Genomic DNA, 18,838 nt, shown 5'->3' with positions numbered 1-18,838 from the left:
GGTGGAAAATCCACTATACTGTTTCTCATATATTTATATGTTTCTTCTATGTTGATGTGATTTTAATGTGTTTGTTAAACTACATTTATATGATATTTTATGTTTGTTCAATGACATTTCAAAACATGAAAATGATGAAATTATACAAAATGAAAGGTGAAGCAGGGCAGCCCCCAGCTGAACTAGCCTCCCTGGGGACTAACCCTCCTCAGAGGATTTGTGTTCCTCGACAAGGTAATGCTGTAGTTAAGTCAGATATCCAGGCTGTAGGAGGTGGCCATTCTGGGTTAGCCAATGGGGAACACTTGTCCGAAGTCAAAGTGCGTAAATGTGGGATTTGCAATTGCAAAACTTGTCTTATATTTACCACAAACAATATAATTAATTGTACAGTAACGGCTAGATGTTACAAGTTAAAAGAAACTAAAGAATTAATTACATGTAAAACCTCAAATATAGTTTACCTATTGACCTGTAGCAAATGTGCAATGCAATATGTCGGTGAAACAATGCAGAGATGTAATGTGAGAATGAATGCACATAGGAGCGGCATGAAAAACCCAGATAGAACTACTGGTTGTCCACTACTTACCCATCATTTTACTTCTGGATATTGTGAAAATGCGAGTTTCAGTGTTCAGGTTATAGAAAAGATAAGCGGAAATGGCCGTAAAAAGAATGGGATGGAAGATAAAACAATCACACAATTACGTAAGCGTAGATAACTTTTCTGGATTAAAGAATTAAGAACTGCTTACCCTTATGGATTAAATGAAAGAATTAATGACACATATACACAGCAAAATGGACAAAACATCATCGCTTCTGTTTTTAACACCTTACCACGAGACTCTCAGAGACACAGAGTACATAACTATGGACGTAAATGTCCAATTATAGACACACCACAACAAATTGTAAATGAATGGTTAGATCTTAACAAATCCAATATCTGCACATTACTTAACAGCAGCAGAATTAAGATCAATACCTTTAAAAAAAAAAACTGAAAGAAGTTTGGCAAATCGTGAACAGATTAATGGAAGAGGACGATCAAGAGGAACTCCCAATCCAACACATAGAAGCAATTCTGGACATGATTGATCATAAAATGTACAAAGAGAAACCTAAAAAAGTGAATCGTAGAAAAGACAATGATATCATCAAAATTATGTTTGATAACAAAGGGGTGGAAATGATAAATATCGAGAAAATACTTCAACATAAGGAAGTGTGGAGTAAACTTCCAGAAACAATACGACAGAGAGAGCGACCAAGAGTTGTGTACACTTTGGGAAATTCAATTTGGGGAAAGATCTTCAACTACAAGGACACTGTACAATGTATAGATGTAGAGGAATGGTTAAATAACACACATCATGGATTCGCCGATAACATCCAGCTTTTCATCTCCACCAAGTCCGTCTCCACCGACACCCACTCTATCCTGACAAACTGCATCTCTGAAATAAAATCCTGGCTTCAAATCAACTTCCTCAAACTTAACTGTGATAAATCTGAAATAATCATCATTGGCCCAAAAACGCTCACAAAATCCACCCATAACTTTGCCCTCAACATCGACGGTATCCCCAGTATCCACCTCCCCTCTCATCCAGAATCTTGGCGTCATCTTTGACCAAACCCTCTCCTTCGACAAATACACTAAACAGATCACAAAGACAGCCTTCTTTCACCTGAAAAACATCGCCCGTCTCCGCTCATCCCTCTCCTCCACGGCTGCAGAAACCCTCATCCACGCCTTCATCACCTCCCGTCTGGACTACTGCAATAGCCTCCTCTATGGTTCACCCTCAACAATCACCAATAAACTCCAATACATTCAGAACTCCGCTGCCCATCTACTCACCCATTCCCGGACCCGTGACCACATCACCCCCATCCTTTACAAGCTTCACTGGCTCCCCATCTCCCAGAGAATCCAGTACAAAATCCTCCTCTTGACCTACAAAGCCCTCCATAACCTGGCCCCATCCTACCTGGCTGACCTTCTCTCCAGACACACTCCCACCCACAACCTCCGCTCTGCTGGTACCAACCTCCTGACCCCCCCCCCCCCCATCCGGACCAAATTCAGATCCTGGGGGGACAGGGCCTTCTCCATCGCTGCTCCCACCCTCTGGAACTCACTACCTCACACCATCAGAGACTTCTCCTCACTCACCACATTCAAAACATCACTCAAGACCCACCTGTTCAGCACTGCATTCAACATTCAACCCACAGCATTTAACCCCTGACTATCACTTCTCCTTCTCCCTCCTTTTGCTTTAAATATTTCCCTATTGATTCTTGTCTTTTTGCAATTGTTGTTTTCATGTTTTGTTATGCATTATGTTTTGCACTCTGTCAAAGCGCCTTTGGGCTTCATGAAAAGCGCTATACAAAATAAATGAATTATTATTATTATTATTATCATTGTAATTGTGAACATTCCGCATTCAAAGATCCACATCATAAACACGTCATCACAGGTGATCTCAGAATAGTGAAAGATAAAAGATTACATGCATTACTTACAAAAGGACCAAATTATAGAGAAAACAAAATAATAAACTGGAATAAAGCAATGGAACTTACAATGATGGGACTGGGCGAATGGATGAAAGAACAAATTGATAAACATAAAGTACCAAACACACAAATGGCTTTATGGTTGGAGGAGGTAGAGAAACATGTGAAAAAGAGAGTTGTTGATTTGAAAAGAAAAGTTCGAATCAACAATCCAAAGGCAATTTTAAACAATCCAGAGACATGTGATTGCTTAAGGCAGCTTCAAACACAATATGTTATTGTTCCAATTGACAAAGCAAATAATAATATTGCATTTTTATGTAAAACATTCTACATTCAAACACTTTTGGAAGAATTGGGCTTAGACACGGGAATTTCAAAGACCTACAAAATAAGTAACGATAACAAAACAGACTTGATACATCATACAAATCACTCAACGGTGAGAAGAATGTTAGTTCCGGATAAACACCATAAATTACCATTCATTTAATGGATCCCAAAAATGCACAAACACCCTTGTAAGATGAGGTTCATCATCGCAAGTAGCGAATGTAGTTTGAAACCTTTGTCGGGCAGTATTACAGCGGCAATGAAACTAATCTATAAATGCTTAAAAAACTACCATGAAAAAGTGAAGTTTTATTCTGGTATTAAGAAATTCTGGATCATTGACAATTCCAAACCAGTAATCGACAGTATCCACAACATTAATAACAAGGGTAAAGCAAAATGTCTTTCAACCTTTGATTTTTCCACATTGTACACAAACATTCCACATGACAAGCTAGTAACCGCATTGGACAGAGCAATAGATAAAGCATTTTCAGGAGGTAATAAAGTATACATTAATGTATATCAAAATAGAGCACACTGGTCTGTAAAGGATTAATCAATATTCATGTAGTTTTTCAAAAAGTAAACTCAAAGAAAGTATTCGATTTCTGCTAAACAACAGTTTCTTTACATTTGGCAACAAGATACTCCAGCAGACAGTGGGCATACCCATGGGTTCAGATCCGGCCCCTTTCTTTGCAAATTTGTTTCTGCACATGTACGAGTTTGATTGGGTCCAGAACATGTGCAGGAATAAACTAACAACTGCACAAAGATGTGGAAACATCTTCAAGTTCATTGATGATTTGTTGGCAATTAATGATGGATTTATATTTGAGCAGCTTCATGATGATATATATCCAAAAGAACTTGAATTAAAAAAGGAAAACCAAACTTCCACTTCAGTTTCCTTTTTAGAATTACAAATTGACATCCATAATAATAAATTTCACACCAAATTATTTGATAAACGAGATGCATTTCCATTCCACATTGTCCGAATGCCTTTCTTAGACAGCAACATTCCCAAAAAGCTATTTTATGGTACGGTTGCAGGTGAAATAATTAGGACTGTAAGAGCAACCACACACAGCTCTGAACTGGTCAATAAATTACAACAACTAGTCAGACGTATGTTAGCGCAGGGAGCTGTAGTTGGTAGATTAAAATTAGTTTTCTTTAATATCACAAACGACACCAAATCGAATTAGTAAAATACAATATGAATATTAAAAATATTATTCATGAGATCTTTATGTAAATACAGTACAATATAATAATTAAATATACTACAAATCAATGTTGCGAGGAATCAGTGGTTGCTAGGATACGGCAACATGCAAAAAACTGTTATAAATGACAGTTTGAACATTGGAAGTGTACAATATAATATTATTATATTACAGTACAATATAATACAAGTACAGTACAATATAATATTATTCATGAGATCTTTATGTAAATACAGTACAATATAATAATTAAATATACTACAAATTAATGTTGCTAGGAATCAGTGGTTGCTAGGATACAGCAGCATGCCAAAAACCGTTATAAATGACAGTTTGAACATTCGAAGTGCAGTTTGATCGAAAGGTAGGTGGTGTGATCATGTTGGTTGGTCGATTGATGTATTTAAGGGTAAGATGTGAATGATTTAATGATATCATATTATAGAATGTGTAAGGAAAGTTATAAATATATGATAACACATTAAATCCTATTGCAAGTAAAGTTGGAATAAGTTATGTTGCATTGATGGGTTGACTGACTGCCTGGACGCAACTGAGGTTGTGGATCTACTGATGTACCATCTATTGATGTGGATCCATGATCGAGGTTGTGGATCCGCCGTTTGGAGAGGTCCTGGGCTGAAAGGATTGAAACCTCGAGGAAGAACGGTGCCCAGCTGATGATCCATGCAGTCGGGAAACTAGTCAATTGCTTACAGGTTAAGGTTCTTGCTTTAGGTGGAGAAACTATGTTTGAGGTTTACAATTTAAATAAAGTTGAATATGGGATGTTGTAAAATTAACATCATTTACAACAATCCTTTAAATTATTTAAGTTTAGGAACAACCGATACTGTACAATTAATTGTGTGTGTGTGTGTGTGTGTGTGTGTGTGTGTGTGTGTGTGTGTGTGTGTGTGTCTGTGAATGAAAGAGAGGGATATAATTGTGAGGAACAGAAATGAAAAAACGAGATGTGTGTGTGTGTGTGTGTGTGCATGCAGTGTCCGTGTGTGTGTGCATGCAGTGTCCGTGTGTGCAGTGCCCGTGTGTGTGTGTGTGTGTGTGTGTGTGTGTGTGTGTGTGTGTGTGTGTGTGTGTGTGTGTGTGTGTGCAGTGTCTGTGGCTGTGTGTGCAGTGTCCGTGTGTGTGTGTGCAGTGTCCGTGCCAAGGGTGTAATCTTTTTACCATTTGAGTTTTGTCATAAAATTTTCACCAAAGCTTCATTATGAGAATATGGAGAAGGCAAATTAATAATTTTGTCAAAAGGTCAAAGGTCGGCATGACATAGTCATCAATTTTCATGCGATTGACCTGAAATTTTAAGAATTTGCATATTGGGTCAATTAATTTGTGGACAGCACAGATGAAGTACACAAAAACAGCAACAGAAAGATTTGCCTTTAAATAGTCTTCTATAAATATGAAAATCAAGCAGCAAATCAGCGAAACGTGGAAACTACCGAGAGCAGACAAAATGTCGACTTTACATTTGCATTTTGCAACGAAATAGTTCGACATGGCGGACGTTTGATTTGAGTTCCAAACACGACGTTTGATTTGTTGTTTTATTAACAAGTATATTTTTGTAGGTACATTAATATAACTATCTATTAATACACTGAAAGTATATCGCACAAAAAAGTTAGCTCTGTCTACTGTAATGCCATGGCTTGCAAAAGCAGCCTGAATAGCATTCGCCAAGTGGTGGTTAATCATATTCAAAAATATATGCAATCTGGGTTCATCATCTAGAGGAAATTTTGTAAACAGATCACAGGTACAGTGGAGTGACACCTTATCCCATGGAAGTATGAATTCAGTTAAAAATTATTATGAAGTTAAATTAAGAAAAATTAACCCCAGAAGCAGAATCACAGCCATGCTTAAATAAATGAATATATACACTTATTATAAAAATCGCTAGAAATGGTAGATTGTCAGATTTCACTCCAGATTTAGACATTTATTTAGTCTACAGGATCCAATCCTCAAATCCGAATCCAGATTTTGATGATATGCTTCAATTATGCAATGATAATTATCGATCGTGTTTCCAAGGCAAGGCACGTTTGAGTAAGCTGTAACAAAATGGCGGCTTAAGAAACCAGCGAGGTGCAGTGGGCTGACCAAGATGGCGGCCCGCCATATCAGTAAGCCTTTTTCAGGTTTTTATTCTTATGAGCACCTCGTTAATTATCTTCAAAAAGGGTGTTATAACACCCGCGAACACCCAGTTTTCATCATTGCAATCTGTTGGAGGTCCAGGTGTATGCAGGCAAAGTTTGGGGCCACTAGGTTTCATGGCTTTGGAGTTATGGCAGAGACCGACGGAGACGGTGGGACACTGCCTTTTATTATTATCGATAAAATTACCCATCATCCCCTCCCTCCCCCTAACTTCCTGTAAATAACCAGAAAAGAAGATCGACCTGCTTTGGCACCAATAATTCCAAAGAGAGGATGCAGTAAAATCTGTTGTCCGGCACCCATGGGACTTTGCCCATGCCAGTTAATCAAATATGCTGGTCATCTAAATGTTACATAAAATGGTATAAAAAGAGCAACTTTTTTAACTTTGTCTATGAAAAATACACTAAATAGTAACATTGTTACAATACAGTACAAAGGTAATTATGAAAGAATTGATGGGGAAATGAAAGCAATGAGGCTTTGGAACTGAACTTCTTCTCCCAGAGTTTTCACTTACATGTTCCACCCAAGATTTGAGATCCTGTGATTGGTCTTTGGGTGGAGAGGGCCGGATGCATCATGGTGCACACATGGGCACTATCGGCCGGCCTCGAAGACCGAAATTGTGACGGTGTCACCCGAAAAATGTTATAATTTATATTTGTTATAATTTATATAATTTATATAATTTATAATTTAAATAATTAATTTATATATAATTATATATATAATTTATATTTGTTATAATTTATATTACTAGGGCATGCTCGTACTATATATAAGCTAGGACGTGCCCGTACGTGGGTGCCCGTTCCTTGCCAAAAAAAAAAAAAAAAAAAAATTTGTGTAGGGGGTGTGTGTGTGTAAACATCTTAGGGCGTGCCCGTACGTGGGTGCAAAAAAACATGCGTGCAAACAACAACAACAAAAAAAAACTTTGAAACCACGTGGCAGTAACGACCACAGAACCCCCCCCCCCCCCCTCTATTTACATGAATGGTTTGGTCCATTCGCAACGACCACAGAACCCCCCCCCCCCTCTATTTACATGCAATGGTTTGGTCCATTCGCAACGCCAAAGCGAACGGCGAACGGCTAAATCGCCATAGCTCGGTAAGTACTTGTCCGATTAATTTCAAACCTTGAAAAGGCACATCCTCGGGTCCCCAGCAATATACCTGGCAAGTTTAAAGTATATCGGACCCGTGGTTGTCGAGAAACAGCGGTCACAGACAAACACACACACACACAGACACACACACACACACACACACACACACACACACACACACACACACACACACACACACACACACACACACACACACACACACACACACACACACACACACACAGAGATTAGTGGAATTATAGATAGATATATAAATGTTATAATTTATATAATTTATATTATAATTTATGTTATAAAAAAAAATATTAACTTATATCAAATAAGTCTTTTAAGGTGAAAGCGCGATGACGTCACCACGTCACGCGGCATGAATGCGCGCCTGTATCGTTGGAGGTATTGACTTATATAGGGCTGGTTTTCTAAGGCTGTAGGCCGCACCTCATTTTGTCAAAATAAAGAGGTATTCGGGTGGTTCCGGTATTTGGGACCGCAGGGACGGAAAGTGCAGGTACGGGGTGCTTGGCACTCCCCAGCCGGCCCGCTCTGAAGGTTCGGATCGGGACACCGGGATTCATTCCGGTCGCCCGGTCGGCCCGGAGGTGGGGGTGCGGGGCCTGTCACGGAACGTCAAAACAAACGGCCTGCCGGGGCCGCCCAAAAGTCGGGCGTGAGGGGCGCGTCCACTAATGGAACGCCTCTCGCTTCCCAGATCGAGGGCCACGTGGTCAGGAGAACCTCGTCCCTTCTGGTTGCCCTGCCGTCCCACCGGGAGCGCTGGCAGGGTGTACTTCAAACTAAGCTTAAGTGTCAAGTGTTAAGTTCCTCCTTGCCCTCGCAAGGGAAAGGCTAGGGTCAAGCTCTTCCAAATTTCCAAACACTAGAAATCGGACGTCTCAAATTAATTAATTATTGGTTAATACATCTCAGTCGCCCGCGACCTCTCTAGCGCGGGCGTCGAACCAGTTCATTTTCCGGGCGACCGGGCCGAGTTTCGGCCCGGCCGTGGCCGAAGCCGTTGATTCCGCCGTAGCACGCTAACGCGTAGGCTCGTGCGTCCCTGGTCCGCCGGGGCTCCGCGGGTGTCCTACCGTGCCCACGTCGCCATGCTCCCTGAATAAGAGAGTCAGACGTGGTGCCCGGGGACGGAGTTCGCTGTCTAAACATGGTAGCGCTAGGCCAGTGGGACCGCCGGGACCCACGTGCACTCACAAGTTGTTCTGCGCGTGGGCGGCAGTATCAGACCGGGGCGCCCAAAGGCGCCACGCACCCAAACGCTCCCCGGCTAAAGTTCATCCTGAAAGCGCCCACATTGTGCGGACAAACCAAGTCAAGGGCCACGTGGTCAGGAGAACCTCGTCCCTTCCGGTCACACTGTGCCTATCGGCCGGCCTCGAAGACCGAAATTGTGACGGTGTCACCCGAACGGTTAGGACATAGATTTGTTCCTATTTTAATACGTTGAACCTTGAATCAGGAAACGACACCAAATGGTTTTTAAAAGCAAGGAAGTGAATGCCTGACATTTTAAGAAGCCAAGAAATTGTCGTGGCACCTTGGATGGTGTGGATTTCCCACGGGTGAATGTGGCTCTTGAACCAATGAGTCTGTGACAGTTAAAGTCGTCAAGGAAAAAAAGCATCGTTTTCACAGCTGAGGCCGGGTGACATAAATTCATTATAAAGGTGACAATTGCAACCACTTGTGATTAAAATTACACCGCCATCCTTTAGGCCGAGGCATTCAATTTCTAGTCACATTAATCAATGGCCCGTGACTGCTGAACCTGACAAGGGTGTTCTTGTCAACAAAGTTGAGTCGTGCCGCAATCACCACGTAATAGTATTGCCAACACGGTCGTCATTCGTATTTGACTAACATGGCCGGGGCCACTCTTACAGAAATTTCTCTTTTTATTCTTTCGAGGTCTGACAATAAAGTTCCAGGACTGATGTTATGGAAACCTTGATAGTTTTCAATGCTTGCTATTCTACCTGTGCAATGTGTTCAACAATTTAAAGCACTTACAAGCCACAAAAGTCACAAAACAAACTGCACTTATCTCCGGAGGAACAAACTCGAGACATGGGAGTCCGATTCAAGTTGTTGTTTCATATGCAGCATGTGGCTGCTGTTTGCATAATTTTCTGGAAGTACAGCTGTGTCGCTGATGCAGTGCTCCTGTAACCAGTAAGCTGGTACTCATTACGCCGACCTCAGAAGGTTGACAGGCTGAATCAACCCACCTGGTATTATTTATTTGGCATGACAGAGGCTCAAACTCAAGACCCTAAGATCTTAAGCCAGCCACCTTAAACATTAAGCCTACACCAAGCTTCCCATTGCATTGACAATACATAAAATATTTTTGACAATTTACACATTTGGCCTCAGTGCATATATGGTGAAGTTTATGAAGATTTGGTAAAAAAAAAAGTGAAGAAATTCCCATGTTTTGGCTGACATTTGACATTCCTGGAATCTAAACACCGAGCATTCAAAATAGTAAAGTCACTTTGTGAAACGTTCATGGTGGGCAACATCAAAGTGAACCAAACTAAATTTGAGTTTGAAATTTCATCAGCAAGATGAAAATTCAAAAATTCCCTGATATGAAATAAAATCTCACCCTCAACATCATCTTCCTCCTCCTCTTCTTCATCCTCATCATCTTCTTCCTCCTCTTCATAATCCCCATCGTTCTCCTCATCTTCCTGCCAATACATACAACAATTTTCCAAAATGTTACAAGAATCATCATGGCATCTGGTAGTCATAATAAACCCCAAAGAGACCCCACAAGTCACCCCCTCAAACAATGTAAATGTATAGATGGCACATTTCTTCCAAAAAGAAAATGTAACAAGATATGGACCTGCAAGTTATCTCGATTCAAGTACTCCAAGCCAACTTCATTCTCGTCATCCTCATCATCATCATCATCATCTTCCACTTCATCGTCATCATCGTCATCATCATCATCATCACTTCGCGGCATGCCTTTCGCTTTTTTCTTCTTACAATGGTCTCCAGTTGCTAAAAAAAAAAAAAAATCCAAAAAAGCATTTAAAAAACGTTTTCAAATACACACAAAGATGCCTACCTATTCTGAAATGTGCTAATAACAGCCTGAATTGCTTAATAATGATTCAGGTTTCACACTGCAATGGTCTTTTCTCATGAACTAAATCATCAATTTCATTCAAAATTATTTGTATGCTCATTCATACTCTGTACATTCATAATTTACCCAAGCTCAAAATAATAATAATAAGACAGCATTTAGCAACATGGAGCCTTACCCTGATGTGTGTGTATATATATATATATATATATATATATATATATATATATATATATATATATATATATATATATATATATACATACATACATACATATATATATATATATATACATACAGACAGACTTGGCATTTAATATGGAATTTTTTTTTTTTTCTTGACGGGTTTACTTTCTGAACTCGGTATATCAATCTGGTGAGTTTCTTTTACGCTTTGGTGATTTCTTTGTTAAAAGAACCATGTCACTGATTGTCTGTCGCAGCAAGAAGTCAATAACAGGATTATATCACAGGTGGCGTGACAAAATGTACGGACAGGTACATTTGACGATTGGCTTCACAATCGGGTATATAAGGGTTGTTGCGTTCTGTATTAGTGATAAACAACTGCTGCACGTCTACAAAAGTTATTGCCGCTTCCCCTGGAGATGGTCCATCAACTCGACAATGCTGTTTGTCATTTAGTGGTGGCTTTACGAAATTCCGGCATGAAACAGCGTGCTATTGCTCGGCAGTATGGCATCACTCAAGGTCAGGTGTCAAAGATCCTGAAACGAAATGCTCAGAGGGGTGTCACTACTCCAATACCGAGGTCAGGACGTCCCCGCAGAACCACAAGGAGGGATGATCACCAGCTGCACCGGTTAGTCCGCAATGGCCGTACCAAGTCAGCTAATCGGCTTAGGGCTGAGTGGCAGCAACTGACAAATGTGCCTGTATCCAGAAGGCTAGTCAACCAACGACTGGTTCAAGCAGGCTATCGTGCCAGGCATCCCCTGAGAAAGCCACGTCTGACCAGACAACACCGCCAGCGCCAATTGCAGTGGGCCAGAGAGCACCGTCAATGGCAGCCAGGACACTGGAATCACATGATCTTCAGTGACAAGTCTAGATTTCTGGTCTATCGTCAATATGGCCGTGTCCGAGTGCGCAGACAAGTGCACGAAGCCTACAACGAAGATTGTATAGTGCCAAGAGTCCAAGCTGGAGGTGTTGGGGTGACTGTTTGGGCTGCTTTTCATGCAGGGGGCAAAACTGACCTGGTCGTTCTGAATGGAAACCTGAACCAGTTCAAGCACAGGGCCATTCTGGAAGAAACATTGCTTCCATTTGTTTGTGCAGCCTTTCGAGGAAACTTTGTCTTCCAAGATGACAATGCACGACCTCATCGTGCTCGCATGATCCAACACTATCTTGCTGACCGTGGTGTAGAGCATATGGAGTGGCCTGCCATATCCCCGGATATGAATCCGATAGAGAACTTGTGGGCAGAATTAACGCGTCAAATTGACAACTTGGACCAGCAGCCTGCCTCTGTGCGTGAATTGCAGCAGGCTATTGTAACTGCATGGCAAGCGATTCCTGTCCAAACCTTGGCAAATCTCATGAACAGCATGCCTCAACGTGTACGTGCTCCCTTGAATGCTCGTGGGGGTTACACGAAGTACTGAACTGTAATTTTACTATCCGTAATCCCAGTCGTAATTGAACTTTTGTTTTTGTTTAAAAAATTTTTTGGCTAATGTGCAAAATAAAGAGATAATTCTGGAAAACGCACAGAAGTTTAACACAGTACTGTCCGTGAATTGAGTTCGATATCAGTTTCCATCACTTTCAAGGATCAATTTATTTGCTTTGAAATGTCAAATGTGGTTTTTGTTTCTTTTAAAGGTCACATTAACAAAATCTAGAATAATTTCAACATAATTCCAATGAACTTTTGGTTCTAAGTCATCTTGAAAAGTAAGTTCACCCCCACAAAAAAAATATTCCATATTAAATGCCAAGTCTGTATATATATTGTTGCGGTTTTTGGAATAAAGACAACCCCCCTTTAGTTAGTTGCACCACAACATGTAGCCTCGCTTTAGTTCAGTTATTTCTTATTAAATGTTAAGTATAGTCTCCTTCCCTGTGTTAGTATGCGTTGAGACAGGTAAGTAAGGGTAGGCCTCATTGGGACTGGAATGCCATGTGCTAGGCCTGGGACATGTCTAGGAGGCCCGAGGGAGGAGCTAAAGGGGAGTGGCTGGCAAGCAGCGAACAGCCAATAGAGCTAAGGGGAGTGGCCAGCAGCAAGCGGCCAAGAAGAACTAAGGGGAGTAACTGATGGGGCGAGATCATGACACGTGACCCCCGGTGGCCAGTGGAGACCTTTGGAACATTTTAGTGGGGCTCCGGGGGGATATAAGCCCCGCCCCGGACCCCCGAACTGTGAGAAGGTGTGGTCAAGTCTCTCGCTAGCACGAAGCCCTGTGTTCGACGCACTCGCTCTCTGCCCCCGAACTCAAGAAGCTCTCAGCGCTCTCTCTGTAGTCAGCGTTCTGCCCTGCTCTCTGCTGCCTTGTTCTCCCTGGCTTTCTCTTTCGTTTGCCCTCGCTTTCGTGAGATAAACGCCTTCGCAGGACGATCCCTCGCGTGGCCCTGTGCTCCAACGATCTCCTGCCTGGACGCCCTGCACGAGCGCTTCGCCTCGTTAACTTCGGGACACGCTGGGCGGATTCCCATGCGTGCACGACTGAGGCCGACGTCCCGGCTACGAACATCACAAAGGGGAACGCCAAAACGAGCCGTCCGGGGCGAACTGCACGGAGCGGCCGCGCTGTGAGCACGTCCTCTTCTTCATCCTTTTCCCCGCGTGAGTGAGGGCCCTTGGCTGGGGAATTAAGTTAAGGATGGTTAAGTTTCTGCCCTGTGTCTCTTTGCTCTGATCATTGTACAAATTATAATAAACCTGTGTTTTTGCTTCCACTTGGCCGTTCACGTCTTTTCCCAATTGGCCTCACATTGCATGAAATAAAACCGCTCGATCGGGTCAGTAATAATTAACGGCACGAGTCACGTGACACGCAAACCGCTCGGGCATATCAACCCAGCGTGACTCGTGTGAGTTTCAGCCCCCGTCCTCGGGGCGGCGTGTGTATTTGACCAGAGACCCTTCCGCACGCCCGCTACGGGGTTGGCGGCTTAGCAATCCGCCCCCCACGAGTGCAAAGTGGGGAGCGGCCTCGTGGACTCGAAGCTCGAGGGGGATAAGGGTTTAACCCCCCTTAGTACGTCGCCGGGCTCGAGATCCGCAACAATATATATATATATATATATATATATATACAGTGGAACCTTGACTTACGAGTTTAATTCGTTCTGTGACCGAGCTCGTAACTCAATTTGCTTGTTTCTCAAATCAAATTTCCCCATTAAAATGCATTGAAATGCTATTAATCCGTTCCAGCCCGCCAAAAACCACACCAATTTTTTTTTAAATATGCAGTATATATAAAAATATCTCGCGCTTTATATTTCACCTGTATGCAGCATACAAGTTGGCAGGATGGCCTGGACTGGAGGTACGCACACTTGACTCTAAACTGTCCAGCCTGGGTTTGAATCCCGACCCAGCTATAACCTGTCATGTCGGTGTTTCACAGGCAGGGTGATTCATCAATGTGTGTACCGCTAAACTGGGCGCCCCGTTTGCGTCCCATTAGTTGTTGGATGTTAAGGATCTCACCGTGTCTTCCACAAAGAGAAGGCGAGCTATCGCCGGCACTCTGAACAAGTTGTGGCCTGGCATGCTCTTCTCCTCTGCCGTTATATACGTCCTCCTCGGCATCTTTTTCCAGAAGAGCCCTGTCTCGTCACAGTTGAAGATTTGCTGGGGGATGTACAGTTCGGCTTCTATCAGTTCGGCAAAAGTTATAATAAAATCTTCAGCTGCCTTCACATCTGCCTCACCAAGTCGACAACACGCACACCTCGCTCATGTTTTTCGACGATTGCGTGTTTTATATCCAAGCACATCATCCTCTTCTTCTTCTCAGTACTGCCCTTGGCACTCAATTACTTAGGACCCATGGTTAAAACTAAGAAATTTTCCAAAATAACCAACATGCGAAAACAAAACAGCAGCGATATACGGCAGAGATGCTTGCACGGCAAGATAACCACGTGACCGGAACCCACCTGGTGGCGGGTGGCGTAAGCTCCAAAATAACCAACATGCGAAAACAAAACAGCAGCGATATACGGCAGAGATGCTTGCACGGCAAGATAACCACGTGACCGGAACCCACCTGGTGGCGGGTGGCGTAAGCTCCAAAATTACCAACATGCGAAAACAAAACAGCAGCGATATACGGCAGATATGCTTGCACGGCAAGATAACCACGTGACCGGAACCCACCTGGTGGCGGGTGGCATAAGCTCCAAAATAACCAACATGCGAAAACAAAACAGCAGCGATATACGGCAGATATGCTTGCACGGCAAGATAACCACATGACCGGAACCCACCTGGTGGCGGGTGGCGTAAGCTCCAAAATAACCAACATGCGAAAACAAAACAGCAGCGATATACGGCAGATATGCTTGCACGGCAAGATAACCACGTGACCGGAACCCACCTGGTGGCGGGTGGCGTAAGCTCGTAACTCAGATCTCGGCTCGCATCTCAAAGCAATAAACCGCCCGAGCGACGGCTCGTATCTCGGAAAACTCGTAAGTTGGTGCACTCGTAAGTCAAGGTTCCACTGTGTGTGTGTGTGTGTGTGTGTATATATATATGTATATATATATATATATATATATATATATATATACATACACAACATGCATTTTAAGGCCATGTTCCCTGCTAGAGCGGGGGTTAGCCTTGCGGTCCCCATGACAATCTTCTCCATTTTGCCCTATTTTCTGCATCTCTCCTTGTTAACCCCCTTTCCCGCATTTCTTCTTCCACCATCTTTAGCCAAGTCTTTCTCGGTCTTCCCCGTCCTCTACTTCCTTCTACATTAACTTCCATCACTCTTCTCAACCAGTCACTTTCATCCTTCCTCAATACATGACCAAACCATCTCAACCTGTTCCTCTTCACAGCATCAATCACAGGCAATATTCCCATCATCTTTCGCAATTCATCATTTGTCTTCCTCTCTCTCAACGATACTCCGCACATCCATCGAACCATTCGCATTTCCACCCTTTCCAGCCTTCGTTGCTGCTCTACGTTCATTATCCATGTCTCGCTCCCATAAATCATAACACTTCTCACACATGCAGCATACACCTTTCCCTTCAGCTTCAGCGACACTCTCCTCCTCATCAGCACGCCACTCAGTTCCCGAAACTTCTTCCATGCACATCTCACTCGAGCAACCGTTGCCGAGTCTGATCCACCTTCTCCATTCAGCATGTCTCCGAGGTAGCAAAATGTTTTCACACCTTCCAGCTTCACGCCGTCCCCAAGATCCAACTCAACATTTCCTCCATCTGCAGCTCCCTCTGTGCACACCTTACATTTGAATGTAGCTGCCACACTGGTTAATGACCCTCTCAGACCACTACATTTTTGATGAACCCACTCAGCACACATTGTACATTGAATGGAGTTCACTCCGACACCCTTCCTGCACACAGCACACGGCCACTTCCCAGTTCTTTCCACCTCACCACATGCTTTACCACTTGCCATCACCTTTGTCTTTCCGATATTCACCTTCAGACCTTTTGTCTCCATACATTCCTTCCACTTGTTCATCTTTTCCTTCAGTCCATCCATACTTTCCGCAATCAACACCAGATCATCTGCATACAACAACTCCCACGGTAAACCCTCCTTTACGGTCTGAGCCAGCACCTCCATCACAGCTACAAATAGTAGTGGACTTAGTACCGACCCCTGATGCACTCCCACCTTCACCTCAAACTCATCACTGTTCCCGTCCTTCGTCCTTACAGCTGTGCGTGCTCTTTTGTACATTGCCATCACTACTCTGATCAACCATTCCTCCACTCCTAACTTCCTCAATGCCCATGTCAATACTTTGCGTGGAACCCTATCGAATGCTTTCTCCAGATCAACAAATCCAAAAAACAACTTCTTCCTCTTATCCATGTACTTCTCCTGCAACTGCCTCACAATGAAAAGCGCATCTGTCGTTCCTCTTCCTGGCATAAATCCAAACTGCATTTCGTCGATCTTCACTTTCTTCCTTATCCTCCTCTCCAACACCCTTTCCAATACCTTCATTCCATGCTCCAATAACTTTATCGCTCGGTACGAGCCACACTCCAGAGGGTCACCTTTCCCCTTGTATAGAGGGACGAGGGTACTCAGTTCCCAATCCACTGGAATGCAGCCTTCTTTCACCACCAGATTACAGATCTCTGTCATTCTCTTCACACCCCAACTTCCTGCTGCCTTCAACATATCTCCCACAACTCCCGTCGGCCCTCCCGCTTTTCCACTCTTCATTGCTTTTATCGCTTCCTCAACTTCCTTCTCAGTTATCTTCTCTGCCGGTCCTAAAACTGGGTTACTCTCTATGTTGCCATCCCATTCATTCTCTGTATTCAACAGCATTTCCATATATCTTTTCCATCTTCCTTTAATTCCATCTGGGTCGACAACGATTTGTCCCACTTCATCCTTCAAGCAACTCACCCCCATCACATCACACCTCTCTTTCGCTATGTGCTTTGCAATCCTGAATACTGCTTTCTGACCCTCTTCCGAATCCAAGCGTTCTCCGAACATTTTCCTACATGCCTCCTGCGCCTTTGCTACCTCTTTCTTTGCAGCCTTCCTGGCTGCCTTATAACTTTCATGCTCTGCTGTTTCTGCTCCCGTACCCTTCGCCTTCTGCCACTCTTTGAACTTCTTCCTCTTCTCGTCAATCCTCTTTCCAACCTCAACATCCCACCACCATGTTTCCGAGTGCAACGGTGGTCCTTTTGTCCATCCACATACCTCACCAACGGCTCCCAACAGACTAGCTTTCATTGACATCCAACCACTTTCAAGCTCAACCACATCATCCTCTACCCTACTCAGCCTCTCTTTTAATGCCTCCCTTACTGTCACCTCTTTCAACCTCCACACCTTCATTCTCGGTTGGTACTTCACCCGCCGAGCTCTCCTCGCACCTTTCACCCTTATGTCGCAGACAACCAAGTGGTGCTGTGAAACAGCCTCCTCCCCCGGGATCACCTTTGTGTCCCAGAGGTGCCCCCTATCTCGCCGACGCACCATCAGGTAGTCAACGGTTGTCGTCGACCCACCTGATGTGTATGTAACAAGCTTATTGTCCTCTTTCTGGAACTGAGTATTACAAATCAACAAATCAGCTCCATCAGCAAACTCCAAAATCCTTTCACCTTCTCCATTTCTCACACCATATCCGTAACCCCCATGAACTCCCTCAAAACCATCCATACTCCTTCCCACATGTCCATTCAGGTCTCCTCCCACCACAACAACTTCCTCATCTTTCACGTTTTCCATCAGCTTCTCTATCGCACACCAGAACTTGTCCTTCTCTTCATCGCTTCGACCAACCTGCGGAGCATATCCCGAGATGACGTTCACCAAGAGCTTTCCAATCATCATTTTCACCATCATCAACCTATCACTCACTCTAGTCACACTCGCCACACTGTCTACAAACTCCTCAGAAAACAGGACACCAACACCATTCACGCCCTCCGGGCACCCTTGCCACACAAACTTGTATTTCTGTCCCTGCCTACCCTTCACCATTCTCACACCACTTCCCTTCCATCTCGTCTCTTGCACACAACATATGTCCACTCTTCTTCTGACCAATACTTCCACCACTTCTCCTGATCACCCTGTCATTGTCCCCACATTCCATGTCCCAAACCTCAGAAACCGATCTCCACTTCGGGCTGCACCCTGCCCATATGTACTTGTGATTGTCATGGTTCTCTTTTTGAGGCAATGTTTTTATGGCCGGATGCCCTTCCTGACGCCAGCCCTCTTAGTCGCCTCTTACGACACGCAGGGATACGGTGTACCTATTCTGACCAGGGTACACACTGGGAAACGTTTAAAACATGTAAATTCTGGGGGGGGGGGGGGGGGGGCGTCAGCATCACGGCTGCGGTTTAAACATATTCCAACAATATCCAAACAGAACGATGAAAAAACAATCCGGGAAAAGTCTCCAAGCGAGAACGTGGATTTGAGAAAGAAGGAGCAGAGGCAGAAGAAAACGAGATACAGGGGGCGGGGCACAAGCCGAGACGAGGAGGAGAGCGAACAAGCACGTGTCTGGGAGGAGAGAAAGAATCAATATAGAATTCTTTGTC

The 18,838-nt window shown here is 43.5% G+C and overlaps 1 protein-coding gene across 1 annotated transcript in view; it reads right to left on the bottom strand.

Annotated features, from left to right (window-relative positions):
* Positions 1 to 18,838, bottom strand: part of LOC137431132 (acidic leucine-rich nuclear phosphoprotein 32 family member B) — a 117,561-nt gene that overhangs the window by 23,398 nt on the left and 75,325 nt on the right. Inside the window, exons 5-6 of the mRNA XM_068122111.2 lie at positions 10,301 to 10,461; positions 10,055 to 10,139 (exon numbers count right to left, since the gene is read on the bottom strand). Of these exons, the coding sequence (XP_067978212.2) occupies positions 10,055 to 10,139; positions 10,301 to 10,461 (246 nt within the window). The remainder of the gene's footprint in view (positions 1 to 10,054; positions 10,140 to 10,300; positions 10,462 to 18,838) is intronic.

Source organism: Myxine glutinosa, chromosome 7, assembly GCF_964187855.1.
Source record: "Myxine glutinosa chromosome 7, kmMyxGlut1.1, whole genome shotgun sequence".
Lineage (NCBI taxonomy): Eukaryota > Metazoa > Chordata > Myxini > Myxiniformes > Myxinidae > Myxine > Myxine glutinosa.
The sequence above is the reverse complement of the archived record's forward strand: the minus strand, read 5'-3'. Positions and strand labels throughout refer to the sequence as shown.